At 29.8% G+C, this 16,901-nt stretch overlaps 1 protein-coding gene across 1 annotated transcript; it reads left to right on the top strand.

Annotated features, from left to right (window-relative positions):
* Positions 1–15,239: 15,239 nt before the first annotated feature.
* LOC127069431 (exosome complex component RRP46) lies at positions 15,240–16,459 on the top strand. Its single transcript, XM_051006455.1, has 5 exons — positions 15,240–15,419; positions 15,523–15,636; positions 15,733–15,854; positions 15,955–16,098; positions 16,182–16,459. Exons 1-5 carry the CDS (start codon positions 15,320–15,322, stop codon positions 16,362–16,364), a joined length of 663 nt encoding a protein of 220 aa, XP_050862412.1. The 5' UTR covers positions 15,240–15,319; the 3' UTR covers positions 16,365–16,459.
* Positions 16,460–16,901: the final 442 nt, after the last annotated feature.

The following is a 16,901-nucleotide window of genomic DNA, read 5'->3' as shown; positions in this document are numbered from 1 at the left end:
TGGTATGTTTGTCATTTTTTTTCCTGTGATATTAATTAAGTCATTAAGATTTTTCATTGTCCTTCACGTTTTTAAATCATATATGAAAATATTTTTAACGATATCGATGATACGAGAGGATTTGTGAATAGAAATAAATAATGGAAAAATCAAATGATACGTTCGTCACTCTTTCATTTCCTTTTATATTAATCAAATCATTATCGTATTTTTTAATGATCTATTCTGTCATTTCTAAGTTCTTAATCGAGATATTATCGGTATCGATAGGAATTTTTTAAATTAAATAAAAGATATCATTTTGTTTTCTTCGATATTAAATAATAAAATTTTTTCCATTGACTTTACTAATTTTCGATTGATACCGATGAAACGAGAAAAACTGCAAATAGAATATACTTGTCGTATCTTTGATATGAATTAATTTATTCATACCTTTCGCTGGCCTTTCAATTTCCCAAAACGTACACGTATCAAAATATTTTCATTAAAATTAATAATAATTAATAAAACGAAGCAATACAGCACATTCCTTTTGTATTAATTAACTCATATTTTTCATAGCCCTTTCAATTTCCAAATCCTACACTAAACATATTTATATAACAGTAAAATCAAGCGACAAAATATACCCGATAGATCTATACATACGTATACATCTTGCTTTGAGATTAATTAATTCATATTTTTCAAAGTTCTTTCCAATTTTCAAATCCTATATCGTGATATTAGCATCGATATTAACGATAGAAGGAGTATAAAGTAAATAAGCTTTGTATTAACGCAAAATTTCGACATAGCCACTCCCCTGATTCATCGTTTTCGATTAGAGAGAAGCATGGTCCTCGTCCCCGAATTATTCTCCCAATTTTCCAGAAACTCGTTAACGTTGTCCTCTAATGAGCGTAACTAATTAAGAAATTTAAATTTATCTAATTATCCCACAACGAATTGATTACATCGCGAGCGAAAATAAACGAGATCTATTTTTATTATCGCACAAAGCTCTCGCGATCGTTAAATTAAGGCTCACCGCAAACGTGCTTACTCTCGCGCGCAGACCACGTACGATCAATCGGTGGAAAGGCGTGCGCGTGTTACGCTTGCAAATGCAACATATGAACAAACACGAGTACGCACAGGTGCTGGGAGATACGCGTCGGTGATGGTGGAATGAAGAAGAGGATGAAGAGGAGAATGAAGAGGAGAAGGAGATGGAAGAGGAGGAGGAGAAACGACACGCGTGAAATTCACTCTCCTCGCGTGAAACACATCTTCTTGTTTTGCCGTCTAGTGATCTCAATTTGTGTTCAACGTTCTATCCTATACACTCTAATTTTTTTTTAACATTTTCCTTTTTTCTTTTTCTTATTATTTTTTCTTTTCTTTCTTTTTTCATTTAACAAGAATTTTTCCTTATATTTATTTCTCACCTAAAAAATTACTACCAACCGAGAAATTAATAATTTTCTTCGAATTAATCATGCTTCAGGATTGAAGATTGACGAGAAACTTTATATGAAATAAATAAAAGATCGTATTCACGTTAATTTTATCTTCTTCCTTATTAACCCTGTATGATATTATGTAACTTTAATATCGCATACTTGTATATCATAGTATTTTACTCTTTTTTTCTTTTATATATATATATTTTTTATTTCGTATTCAAAGATTAATGTTTGATGAATAAGATATATACTCGTACTATAAATTTTTCACTTTATGTAATCATCTTTTTTTTTTTCTTTTTGAAACTAAAAGACAAGAATTGAATTATGAAAGATTAAAATATTCTTAATAGATGAGTATTTCTAACATAGAATAATATTTATTTATTTGTGCATAAATACACAGGAATAATAGAGGACATATGGAAGTGGTAGTGGATATCTCTGACAATGCCATTAATGTACATATGTACATATATTATATGTTATTCTACACGCATAGATTGCACAAAGCAAATCTACGTCGTCTCACGTTTCACGTGTTACTTCCTACTAAAGCAAAAGCGTTATCTGCAATCCACTTTAGTTTCGGTGTCCGATTGTAAGCTCAAAGGTAGAACAGACGAAGTTGTTTAACTAACCACAGCTCGTTTAACTATACTCCACTTCTTATTGTTCCGCTCAGTTTGCTAGCAACACGTTCGTACCGATAATTAGTCAAGTTAAGAGAACTTTGGTGACCATCAAACGTTATCTAACTATAGATAGTCGAATATAAACGACGAAGTAAAAACTAAAGGATGGATCATCTACATTTTCCTGAAAATTTTTCATATCGTAAATAATATTATTATACGAACGATAATAAATTGAAATAATTTATTCTTTACTTTATCTTTCTTTCCTTTTTTTTAATTTACATTCATATTCAACTTATCAATAAGCATTTTTCGTAAGTATAATATTTCATCGAACAATTTCAAGTTACTACTTTTTCTTCTAAAATTAAATCATTATGCGAGTTATTCATTCGCAATGAATTAAATGTACGATATATCATCACAAAAATATTACCATTGAGAAGTTTGAGAAGTGATAATTTTAACGATGACCTAATATCATTCTTCATCATTCTTTTTTCCACGATAAATTGATTGATGCAAAGAACGAACTACGAAATCGATCGATACGTTATTTAACACGTTGAATCCCGAATTATGTTCACGTAATTTTCAAGTCGCGTACAACGGATTACTAAACGCTATGAAAATTTCATTGTACGTTATAATTATTTTATATAAGAATTTCACGATCACGTTTTATTTTACATAAAATAATTACAACTTTTCTCAATGGAAAATCCGATGTGAGAGACTAGTGGCGGCGTTCAACGTGTTTAAATACATATACCTACGTATACGCACGTCGATAAGGAAGATTTCTATAAAGAAAAAAAAATTCTTTTTTAACGTGTATCACCCGTATCGATGTATAGCTTTTCGATACGTAATAATTTATTGATAAATGAAAATTTCAATGACGATACACGTCGATACGTTCTCGAATATGCAGAGACATAGACGTACATATAGACACATATTTACATAAACGTACGTATATGTAACCATCTTTTACACCAATTTTTACAAAAGTCTTCAGACAGGAGAATTCACCAACGATCCTTGACTTTGCCATCGGTAATTACATCCGATCCTCCCTGTTAATTAGTACCTCGTCGGATTTTAATGCTCCGAACTCGCGACTCTAATTAGAAGTCGAGATGAACGTTTGAACTCACGAGGGATATTTCCTTCTTTTTCTATCTTTTTTCTTTTCTTTTCTTTTCTTTTCTTTTTTTTTCTTTTTCGTTCTTTTTCTTTTTCTTTTTTTCTTCCACTATCTAAAATTCACGATTATAAGGGAACTCGTTGTAATACTCGAGTAATATGTATGTACATATAATTATGTACGATTAAAGTGATTATTCGAAATATTTGAATATAATGAATTATTGAATGAATAAATGAATGAATGAATGAATGAATGAAAGAATTCTACTTGCTACTTGCTATCTTTCATTTCGTTTTTTAAGTCAATATTACTTTGAAAATAATCTAAGAATACATAAGATACATTATTATTAAAAAAAAAAAATCTACCTTTGGAGTAACAAACTTTAGAAGAAACGATAAGAATGTTTGAAAATGAACTATACGAGTGAACTATACTTTGAACATCTCTGATAAATTCTATAAAAGAAAAAAAAAATACTATAACATTAATTAAATAGAATTTGTTGTAGTACTGTTATCAAAAAATTAACATGGCTATTAACAATAACGAAAGCAATAAAGATTAATTTTAATTAGATAAAAAACTACATTCTTCTACACATCCTCGATAGTTTCATTCAGAAGTAAATAGAAATATATATGTATATATTATAGATACGTATTTATTCGTTTTGTCAATATATTCGAGGTATAAAGAATTCGTGTTTCTTATCAGAAGAAGATATATTAAGTAACCACGACCATTAATAATACAAGACGTTATACCTTCATGGAAGCACAACCATAAATTCGGTAAGTGAGACAGAAACGATGCTTTATCTATACCACCCTCGATATTTAATTTATTTTATGATACGAGTATATAAACGTAAATAACTTCCGTTTCTCTTGTCATCGTACAAATAGTATCGAGAATACTTCATTGAATATGCTTATTTAGTATTTTCATGTAATTAAAAGTTATCTACATATATGTATACATATATATATATATATATATATATATATATATATATATATATATATATAACATATATACGCTATTACATATAAAGTATATACCTTTTAAAATCATTCATCGCAGATGTTAACGCGATTGATATTTTACAGTGTATATGTATAGTGGTAAACGCGTTCAATAAATAAAGAAAGGTTATACAAGGTTATATAAAACATACAAATAGAATGAATTTACTAAATGCGATGGAACAGATAACGAGAAGTGAATATCTCGAAAATGATTTCACCCAAGCAAAATTAAAGTACCTAAATCGAGTCTGACTTTTGCTTAATTAAAGAAGGAGAAGAGAGAAGCTAAAATAATTAAATTAAAATGATTAAATAATCGTTTCAACCATTATATGGCTATGTTTTGCAATAACTGTTATCTAATTTTGATTCTTTACGAATGGTGATTACCATATCGTAGAAAATAAATATATCTTTATACATTTTTTTATTCCTTAATATCTGCGAAAATTTGTTAATGGAAATTATTTAAAATAATGCCTGATTATTGATATCTGTTATAACTAATTCTATTTTTTAACTCAAGGTAATATAAAAATTCAATTTAAATAATTCCTTATTAATCGATAGTAACTAAAAATATTTAAAAGTTAATGAAAAGAATGTCCTATGAAAATTAATGAGCTATGAACTATGAATTAATGAAAATTTAATTTCAACAAATTTTTATTGTACGGTAAATATTTAAAAGTTAATCGATTGCTTCAGTCTTATCACGTGGAAATAGTTACTTAAAAAAATCTATGATTTAACGATAGTTCTACTTATACATTATTATTCTTTCAAAATCAAATCTCAGTTGCGTTCAATGTCTTTTGAAAAATAAAAAAAAAATCGATAGTACGAGAAGATTTATTTATCTAATCAAAAAATATAAAAAAAAGGATTTCATATTTCGTCTAATCGAAAGATTTTATATTCTCCCATATAAAAATTTTAATCGTTATGCGTTCAACACGCAGTTATATCTAAATCGATAGTATCGCGAGATTTATTTATCTAATCAAAAAGTAAGATAGAATCGTCTAGCATTTCTTCTAATTAAAAGGTTTTATATTACACCCTATAAAATTTAAACTGATCGATTTTAACAACACTGTCGATTTTAAATCAATATTATCGCAAGATCTATTTCTTATATCTATAAATTTCATTATCGTTTTCATAAACCATGTGTATCACGAATAAAACCATTAATTTTGAAATATCCATTATAAGTCGGTATATAGCGTAGCTTATATTAAATTAATTTTGCTCGAAAATGAAAAATTCTTAATCTCTAATCCTCTGCAGTAATCTACATGCAGCAAATGAAAGAAAACACAACATATATTGAAGTATGCTTATTTTCTTCGGTACAGTTATAATTTCCTATTCCTTTCATGATTTTGAAAACAGAAAAAAACCTAACTTAATGAAACTAATAAAACTCGATCTTATAAAAAAGAAAAAAGAAAAAATATATATATACGTATATTACTAAAGAAAGATAAAACTGAGAATTTAATTAAATTTCATTTGAAAAGAGAAAAAGAAAATAACAAATTCTCGATCCTAATCTAAACAAATATTTTTTTTTCCGTAATTCGTAGCAAAGAAAGAACTTGGCAGAGATACCAGTGTGTTTGCTTTAGCTCTATGTGCACTTTTTTTATTCAGTGGAATTTCAATGAACCCCATAATTGCCACATCTTATACGTTTCGTAACACAAATACGTAAAAATAAAACTTGATTTCTCCTTTTAAAATATAGAAAAACAATCCTAATACGATCGTAATACTTCTACAAAGAAAACATTTAAGCTCTTTCCATAATATCTTTACATATCTTTCTGATTATGATTCTTTATAGTAGAATAGAAGAAACGAAAATTAATATAATAATTGTCGAAAATTCTTAAATTTAACTAAAATTTAATTATTCGAGGATCTACGTACTATGATTCTACGAGTCTCATCACTTTTTTTCCCCCTTAATATTTGCAAAAATTTGTTAATGTTAATTATTTTAATAAAAATAATTATTTAAAATAATGCCTGATTACGTATATCTGTTATAACTAATCCTATTTCTTAATTCAAGGTAATATAAAAATTCAATTTAAATAATTCCTTGTTAATCGATAGTAACTAAAAATATTTAAAAGTTAACGAAAAGAATGTCCTATGAAAATTAATGAACTATGAATTAATGAAAATTTAATTTAAACAAATCTTTATAGTGCGATAAATATTTCAAAGTTAATCGATATTTAGATATAACTATTCTTTTTTCCTTTTAGTAATAACTTTATAATATCTTTTTCTTTCGAAAGCAATGATGACTATCGAAATTTTTCTTTTACCAACAAAATTGATTAAATATATAATTAATTTTTATCTTAAAAAAAATATATATATATATACAAACTCTAATGTTCCTTCTTACAAACGATTACACTATTTACTACAAGAAAATCATTCATCGCAAATATACTTTTTCTCATTGTTCATTAAAATTCATGAACGTTAATAAATATCGATTAGAAAATACGAAGTAATACAAAATAATAATTTAATTAAATTAAATAAACTTTAATTCAATTAAAGTTAATAAATATCGATTACAATATGCGTACGAATCAAGAAGACTGTCTTGATCTAAAATAATAATTAAAATATAAGAAACAATTCACGAGTAAATTTCCTTTCAAAGAAAAAGTTACTCGTACTTATTCAATGCTCTTTTAATTTTTTTATATTTCGTAACCAATACACTCGCACCGATCGGGACTCTTCGACTACGACATGATTGAAAATGATCGAAGGAAATTAAATATTCACTTACTACTTAAAAAGTTGTACGATGTAGGTCGAGATTGAGGAAGACTGTTTCGTATACATGATTCAAAATGAAGTATACGATGTAGGTTAAGATCCACTTTAATGTTGCACTGACTCTAATACGCGTTAATTATTTATTATAATTACGAGACGCCACTGAATTTAATTCGCGATAATCTATTGTATTAGTATAAATAATAGTCTGTGCGACTATCTGAAAAAAAGAAAAAAAAATACTTTACGAACAAACACTGACTCTAAAGACTACATTGCACGTAGTCGATATTAAGTACACTAGTTGTTTAAATCGCGAAACACGAACGAACAAACACTTTCACTTCACCATTTTCTAGATTTTCATTTCAAATATTATATCAAACACTCGATTCATTCGTCGCTTCGCGCACATTTGCAATCAAACTTCTGAAATAGAAAAATAGAAAGAAAATTATTATCATCGTCGTTACAATAACAAACTGTTGAAAATATTGAAGAAATCTCTGTTATGAAAATATACTTACTTAAGATTCTTCTTGTGATCTGTATCCTCTTCTAGGACGATGACGAATATATGCGAATGTAAGAAACTTAAATAAGTTTCCTATCACGTACCCACACAGAAACACACACACTGTTTACACATCACTTTATTACACCCGTGCTTTATTATATGTTTAAATCATAATTATAGAATTATCGAGAACGCATTATTTAAGATCACCAATGGATAAAGTATAGAATATCAATATTGAAAATTATACGATTTAGTAATATTAAATTAAAATTATTTAAAATCGATCCGTGTTACGCGCATTGTAAAGTTCCAACAAATGCTCCATTGATCAAATCATTGTTTATTATATTCAGTGTACGTTATAGATCGCTTAAGTAATTATAGAATTATCGAAATTACGAATTATTTCAACCGAATCCGAGATTTCCGAAGATTCGAAATATTGAAATTATTAAATGCGAAATTAACATACCAATTACATGCTACGAAAGATTATTTCGAATACGAAGCGAATAAACTATTATTAATATATAGGATCACTACAATTCGCGTTCTTGCCGATTACTTAAATAATTAGAACATTAACGAAACGTTAATTATTTAAGGTTAGCCGTACGGAGGAGAGAATTTCCATCTTCACTCGCCAGAATCCGAAAGAAAACTGTTTCTATATATATCATTCGATCGAGTATTTGTTTTTCTTTACGTTAAAGATGCGTATGCAAGGTTAACCATTAATCGTATCGTAATATGACGAAAATTACTATTCTACTGAACGCGTGTTTCGAGCTATTGAATCTTTGAAGGAATACACTATTATTAATATATTCGTTCGCTACAATTCGCGTCCTTGTCGATTACTTAAATAACTAGAACATTAACGAAACGTTAATTATTTAAGGTTAGCCGTACGGAGAAGAGAATTTCCATCTTCACTCGCCGGAATCCGAAAGAAAACTGTTTCTATATGTATCATTCGATCGAGTATTTGTTTCTCTTTACGTTAAACAGGCGTATGCAAGGTTAACCATTAATCGTATAGTAATATGACGAAAATTACTTTTCTATTAAACGCAATTACGAGCTATTGAATGTCTAAGCGAATAAACTATTAATAAACTATTCGTTCGCTACAATTCGCGTTCTTCTCGATTACTTAAATAATTAGAACGTTAACGAAACGTTAATTATTTAAGGTTAGCCGTACGGAAGAGGGAATTTCCATCTTCACTCGCCGGAATCCGAAAGAAAACTGTTTCTATATATATCATTCGATCGAGTATTTGTTTTTCTTTACGTTAAACGTGCGTATGCAAGGTTAACCATTAATCGTATAGTAATATGACGAAAATTACTTTTCTATTAAACGCAATTACGAGCTATTGAATGTCTAAGCGAATACACTATTAATAAACTATTCGTTCGCTACAATTCTTGTTCTCTTCGATTACTTAAATAATAACAACATTAACGAAACGTTAATTATTTAAGGTTAGCCGTACGGAAGAGAGGATTTCCATCTTCACTCGCCGGAATCCGAAAGAAAACTGTTTCTATGTCCATCATTCGATCGAGTATTTGTTTTTCTTTACGTTAAACGTGCGTATGCAAGGTTAACCATTAATCGTATAGTAATATGACGAAAATTACTTTTCTATTAAACGGAATTACGAGCATTAGAATATTTGAAGGAATAAACTATTATTAATATATCGGTTCACCTCTATTCTTGTTCTTCTCGATTACTTAAATAACTAGAACATTAACGAAACGTTAATTATTTAAGGTTAGCTGTACGGCGGAGAGATTTTCCATCTTGACTCGCCGGAATCCGAAAAAAAACTGTTTCTATATGTATCATTCGATCGAGTATTTGTTTCTCTTTACGTTAAACAGGCGTATGCAAGGTTATGCATTAATCGTATCGAAATATGACGAAAATTACTTTTCTATTAAACGGAATTACGAGCATTAGAATCTTTGAAGGAATAAACTATTATTAATCTATAGGATCACTACAATTCGCGTTCTAGCCGATTACTTAAATAATAACAACATTAACGAAACGTTGATTATTTAAGGTTAGCCGTACGGAGAAGAGAATTTCCATCTTCACTCGCCGGAATCCGAAAGAAAACTGTTTCTATGTCCATCATTCGATCGAGTATTTGTTTCTCTTTACGTTAAACATGCGTATGCAAGGTTAAGCATTAATTGTATCGAAATATGACGAAAATTACTTTTCTACTGAACGCGTATTACGAGCTATTGGATGTCTAAGCGAATACACTATTAATAAACTATTCGTTCACTACAATTCTTGTTCTCCACGATTACTTAAATAATAACAACATTAACGAAACGTTAATTATTTAAGGTTAGCCGTACGGAAGAGAGAATTTCCATCTTCACTCGCCAGAATCCGAAAGAAAACTGTTTCTACGTCCATCATTCGATCGAGTGTTTGTTTTTCTTTACGTTAAACATGCGTATGCAAGGTTAACCATTAATCGTATCGTAATATGACGAAAATTACTTTTCTATTAAACGCAATTACGAGCTATTGAATCTTTGAAGGAATACACTATTATTAATATATTCGTTCGCTACAATTCGCGTTCTTGTCGATTACTTAAATAACTAGAACATTAACGAAACGTTAATTATTTAAGGTTAGCCGTACGGAGAAGAGAATTTCCATCTTCACTCGCCGGAATCCGAAAGAAAACTGTTTCTACATATATCATTCGATCGAGTATTTGTTTCTCATTTCGTTAAACGTGCGTATGCAAGGTTAACCATTAATCGTATCGTAATATGACGAAAATTACTATTCTACTGAACGCGTATTACGAGCTATTGAATCTTTGAAGAAATAAACTATTATTAATATATCGGTTCACTACTATTCTTGTTCTTCTCGATTACTTAAATAACTAGAACGTTAACGAAACGTTAATTATTTAAGGTTAGCCGTACGGAGAAGAGAATTTCCATCTTCACTCGCCGGAATCCGAAAGAAAACTGTTTCTATATATATCATTCGATCGAGTATTTGTTTCTCTTTACGTTAAACAGGCGTATGCAAGGTTATGCATTAATCGTATCGAAATATGACGAAAATTACTTTTCTATTAAACGGAATTACGAGCATTAGAATCTTTGAAGGAATAAACTATTATTAATCTATAGGATCACTACAATTCGCGTTCTAGCCGATTACTTAAATAATAACAACATTAACGAAACGTTGATTATTTAAGGTTAGCCGTACGGAAGAGGGAATTTCCATCTTCACTCGCCGGAATCCGAAAGAAAACTGTTTCTATATGTATCATTCGATCGAGTATTTGTTTCTCTTTACGTTAAACATGCGTATGCAAGGTTAACCATTAATCGTATCGTAATATGACGAAAATTACTATTTTACTGAACGCGTATTACGAGCTATTGAATGTCTAAGCGAATACACTATTAATAAACTATTCGTTCGCTACAATTCTTGTTCTCCTCGATTACTTAAATAATAACAACATTAACGAAACGTTAATTATTTAAGGTTAGCCGTACGGAAGAGGGAATTTCCATCTTCACTCGCCGGAATCCGAAAGAAAACTGTTTCTACATATATCATTCGATCGAGTATTTGTTTCTCATTACGTTAAACGTGCGTATGCAAGGTTAAGCATTAATCGTATCGTAATATGACGAAAATTACTATTCTACTGAACGCGTGTTTCGAACTATTGAATCTTTGAAGGAATAAACTATTATTAATATATCGGTTCACCTCTATTCTTGTTTTTCTCGATTACTTAAATAACTAGAACATTAACGAAACGTTAATTATTTAAGGTTAGCCGTACGGAAGAGGGAATTTCCATCTTCACTCGCCGGAATCCGAAAGAAAACTGTTTCTACATATATCATTCGATCGAGTATTTGTTTTTCTTTACGTTAAACATGCGTATGCAAGGTTAACCATTAATCGTATAGTAATATGACGAAAATTACTTTTCTATTAAACGCAATTACGAGCTATTGAATCTTTGAAGGAATACACTATTATTAATATATTCGTTCGCTACAATTCGCGTTCTTGTCGATTACTTAAATAATTAGAACATTAACGAAACGTTAATTATTTAAGGTTAGCCGTACGGAAGAGAGGATTTCCATCTTCACTCGCCGGAATCCGAAAGAAAACTGTTTCTACATATATCATTCGATCGAGTATTTGTTTTTCTTTACGTTAAACATGCGTATGCAAGGTTAACCATTAATCGTATCGTAATATGACGAAAATTACTTTTCTATTAAACGGAATTACGAGCATTAGAATCTTTGAAGGAATAAACTATTATTAATCTATAGGATCACTACAATTCGCGTTCTAGCCGATTACTTAAATAATAACAACATTAACGAAACGTTGATTATTTAAGGTTAGCCGTACGGAAGAGGGAATTTCCATCTTCACTCGCCGGAATCCGAAAGAAAACTGTTTCTACATATATCATTCGATCGAGTATTTGTTTCTCATTACGTTAAACGTGCGTATGCAAGGTTAAGCATTAATCGTATCGTAATATGACGAAAATTACTATTCTACTGAACGCGTGTTTCGAACTATTGAATCTTTGAAGGAATAAACTATTATTAATATATCGGTTCACCTCTATTCTTGTTTTTCTCGATTACTTAAATAACTAGAACATTAACGAAACGTTAATTATTTAAGGTTAGCCGTACGGAAGAGGGAATTTCCATCTTCACTCGCCGGAATCCGAAAGAAAACTGTTTCTACATATATCATTCGATCGAGTATTTGTTTTTCTTTACGTTAAACATGCGTATGCAAGGTTAACCATTAATCGTATAGTAATATGACGAAAATTACTTTTCTATTAAACGCAATTACGAGCTATTGAATCTTTGAAGGAATACACTATTATTAATATATTCGTTCGCTACAATTCGCGTTCTTGTCGATTACTTAAATAATTAGAACATTAACGAAACGTTAATTATTTAAGGTTAGCCGTACGGAAGAGAGGATTTCCATCTTCACTCGCCGGAATCCGAAAGAAAACTGTTTCTACATATATCATTCGATCGAGTATTTGTTTTTCTTTACGTTAAACATGCGTATGCAAGGTTAACCATTAATCGTATCGTAATATGACGAAAATTACTTTTCTATTAAACGGAATTACGAGCATTAGAATCTTTGAAGGAATAAACTATTATTAATCTATAGGATCACTACAATTCGCGTTCTAGCCGATTACTTAAATAATAACAACATTAACGAAACGTTGATTATTTAAGGTTAGCCGTACGGAAGAGGGAATTTCCATCTTCACTCGCCGGAATCCGAAAGAAAACTGTTTCTACATATATCATTCGATCGAGTATTTGTTTCTCATTACGTTAAACGTGCGTATGCAAGGTTAAGCATTAATCGTATCGTAATATGACGAAAATTACTATTCTACTGAACGCGTGTTTCGAACTATTGAATCTTTGAAGGAATAAACTATTATTAATATATCGGTTCACCTCTATTCTTGTTTTTCTCGATTACTTAAATAACTAGAACATTAACGAAACGTTAATTATTTAAGGTTAGCCGTACGGAAGAGGGAATTTCCATCTTCACTCGCCGGAATCCGAAAGAAAACTGTTTCTACATATATCATTCGATCGAGTATTTGTTTTTCTTTACGTTAAACATGCGTATGCAAGGTTAACCATTAATCGTATAGTAATATGACGAAAATTACTTTTCTATTAAACGCAATTACGAGCTATTGAATCTTTGAAGGAATACACTATTATTAATATATTCGTTCGCTACAATTCGCGTTCTTGTCGATTACTTAAATAATTAGAACATTAACGAAACGTTAATTATTTAAGGTTAGCCGTACGGAAGAGAGGATTTCCATCTTCACTCGCCGGAATCCGAAAGAAAACTGTTTCTACATATATCATTCGATCGAGTATTTGTTTTTCTTTACGTTAAACATGCGTATGCAAGGTTAACCATTAATCGTATCGTAATATGACGAAAATTACTTTTCTATTAAACGGAATTACGAGCATTAGAATCTTTGAAGGAATAAACTATTATTAATCTATAGGATCACTACAATTCGCGTTCTAGCCGATTACTTAAATAATAACAACATTAACGAAACGTTGATTATTTAAGGTTAGCCGTACGGAAGAGGGAATTTCCATCTTCACTCGCCGGAATCCGAAAGAAAACTGTTTCTACATATATCATTCGATCGAGTATTTGTTTCTCATTACGTTAAACGTGCGTATGCAAGGTTAAGCATTAATCGTATCGTAATATGACGAAAATTACTATTCTACTGAACGCGTGTTTCGAACTATTGAATCTTTGAAGGAATAAACTATTATTAATATATCGGTTCACCTCTATTCTTGTTTTTCTCGATTACTTAAATAACTAGAACATTAACGAAACGTTAATTATTTAAGGTTAGCCGTACGGAAGAGGGAATTTCCATCTTCACTCGCCGGAATTCGAAAGAAAACTGTTTCTACGTCCATCATTCGATCGAGTATTTGTTTTTCTTTACGTTAAACGTGCGTATGCAAGGTTATGCATTAATCGTATCGTAATATAACGAAAATTACTTTTCTATTAAACGCAATTACGAGCTATTGAATGTCTAAGCGAATACACTATTAATAAACTAAATAACTTTGTTTTTCTTTTCATTAAGTAGAGGTAAAGACTCGGAAATCAATATTTAACTGTATTGTAATATTATATTAAAATTATTTTATATTTAACGCGTAGTATATTTTCTAATATAGGAATTATTTAAATTAATCTGTGTAGCGATTCTTGTATTACCGATTTAGATGATTGTCTTTTTATTAAACATGCTCGTAAGATTTTCGTGTCTGTAGTGTATGAGATATAAAAGGTACTACATAGTCTTTTTAATTTAACAATTTCTCAGGAGCTGAGAACCATTACCATATAATCGTCTATTCGAATCTCATTAAAATTCCCGAGTGAATAATCTTAATTTTTCTGTGTGAATATCGCGAACATGTTTCCTTGCGTTTGGAATGGATCGAGAAATCTGAGCATCAATTTATTCACCGTAACAAGTATGCAATTCTATGCTTGACGGAAACAAGCCATAAACTTCTCAAGGTTTAGATGAGAATCAGTGGTGGTGTAAGTGCCTCGTATCTTTCACAGGATATCTCAAGTGGCGCTACTATATGAAGTTTTTTTTTCCAGGAAATATATCGATTAATGGAAACGTTTTATTTTGCTTCATCAGTTGTTCTTTAGAGTATAATATTTTTTACACGATCTTTTTGAGAGAGACAGAAAGTTTTTCCAAAATTTTTTCAAGAACTTATTTCCGGCTTCGACTTTAAAAAGATATCTTCTTTAATGATGTATATCTTTATTACGTTTTGCTTTTTAAATCCAAGGCTGATAATTTATCGACCAAGCAACGTTACCATCGCTGCGTTATGTTCTTCTGTGTGGATCTGTTTTACTTTCGTGATAAGGTTATGAAGATTATTCGATTGGATGTAAGATGTCGCTACGAGTACATTATTTACCCGGTTTTTCATTCGCGTGTTGGCCGTACATAACCCTTTGCGAGTCTATTTTGTATTAAAAAATAATAAATAAAAAGATCATGGAAGTAGATACAGTAGAAACGGAATTTAAACTCCGTCCTATGTTATGTGAACTCAATCAACTTTCGATGCCTGATGGCTCGGCAATGTTGATGCAAGGTAATTATTTTATCCTTTTGTTTTAGTTGCATATTATATATTCTGTTTTATACATTAATGATGTTTCAAATTATTCCGTACTTTAACATTTGAATTTGTTTAGGGGATACGACTGTAGTAGCAGGCGTTTATGGACCCGTAGAACCGAAAGCGCAAAAGATGATTTATGACAAAGCTTCTGTAGAAGTTGTATATAGTCCTGTAAAAGGACCTACAAGTAAGAACATGAAATATGTTATATTTATTTGTTTTTTACATTTAAGTTTGAAATAATTTTATGTAATCATTGTCATGTGTTCATTCATATTTGAAGAGATCGATGACAGGACGATAGAACTATATGTAAAGGAATCGTGCGAACCTGGGATTATCGTAATGCTTCATCCTGGTTCAGCTATATGTATAAATATACAAGAAATACAGAATAAGGGCAGTGTAAGTTGAATGGATAGTTCTAGAATTAATAAGTTTTAGGTATATTTATGTAAAAATTAAGATATGTATGATATTTTCATTAAAATGTAATTATTTTCAGCTTCTAGCTTGTATTATTAATTCTGCTTGCTTGGCTCTAATTAATTCAGGAATTTCTATGAAATTCACTGTAGCGGCTGTCACTTGTATGATTGAAAAAGATTCAAAAAACATTATACTTGATCCAGATAATAATCAATTGCAGGTAAGAAAAAGAAATGAAATATATTTAATGAAATTAATTTCATCAAGTGAATCTTCAGGTATATATCCCTTTTTATTTTTTAGAATGCCGTGGCAGTTTTTACCTTTACGTACGATAGTATAAAAAAAGACATTATCTCTTGTAACACAATGGGACGTTTCACTGATAAAGAATTTTTAGAATGTTTGGATAAGTGTAGACAAGCTAGTTCATGCGTCTTTGATTTTTATCGTGAAGTTGTAAAAAGGTATGCGAAATCAATATAATTTCTTTTCTAGATGAATACAATTTTCTACATTCATTCTCTAATCCTTATTCTTTAATTCATATTTTACTTAATGTATATGCAAAATAAAGTGTATTTTAGCATGGTAACATTTTATTATTGTTATTAAAAATTCAATTGTTTGATCAAGTTAGATCAATCCAATTGATTTTATCGTATCGTCGTACCGACCACTGGTTATCAGAGGCTGTAGTTCAGTACAGTTTGTGTAGAGGACATTGAATAAGCCTTTGATCGGTGATACCCTCAATACTAAAGAATAGAACTGGTAATCATATCTACTCCTCGGATAACATAAGTTATTTTAAACAAATCAATCTAATTAGTTAATTGTATATAAAGCTTTTTTAGAATTGATAGAATCAAACAACGTTTCAAGAAGATTCTATATTTTGATTAAGTGTAGAATGAACAATATATCAATATAATAACATTCTTGGATAATATTTAATTCAATCAACGAAAAACGCTTACAATTACAATCAAGATTGAAATTTATATAATTTTGATTAATTGA

The sequence above is a fragment of the Vespula vulgaris genome, chromosome 15 (assembly GCF_905475345.1).
Source record: "Vespula vulgaris chromosome 15, iyVesVulg1.1, whole genome shotgun sequence".
Taxonomy (NCBI): domain Eukaryota; kingdom Metazoa; phylum Arthropoda; class Insecta; order Hymenoptera; family Vespidae; genus Vespula; species Vespula vulgaris.
The sequence above is the reverse complement of the archived record's forward strand: the minus strand, read 5'-3'. Positions and strand labels throughout refer to the sequence as shown.

Bases quoted from the DNA above. Each gene is read 5' to 3' on its own strand.
- LOC127069431 (XM_051006455.1), top strand. From the start codon at position 15,320: ATGGAAGTAGATACAGTAGAAACGGAATTTAAACTCCGTCCTATGTTA. The intron at 15,420-15,522 runs GTAATTATTTTA...GAATTTGTTTAG, and splicing joins CTCGGCAATGTTGATGCAAG to GGGATACGACTGTAGTAGCA. The intron at 16,099-16,181 runs GTAAGAAAAAGA...TTTATTTTTTAG, and splicing joins CAGATAATAATCAATTGCAG to AATGCCGTGGCAGTTTTTAC.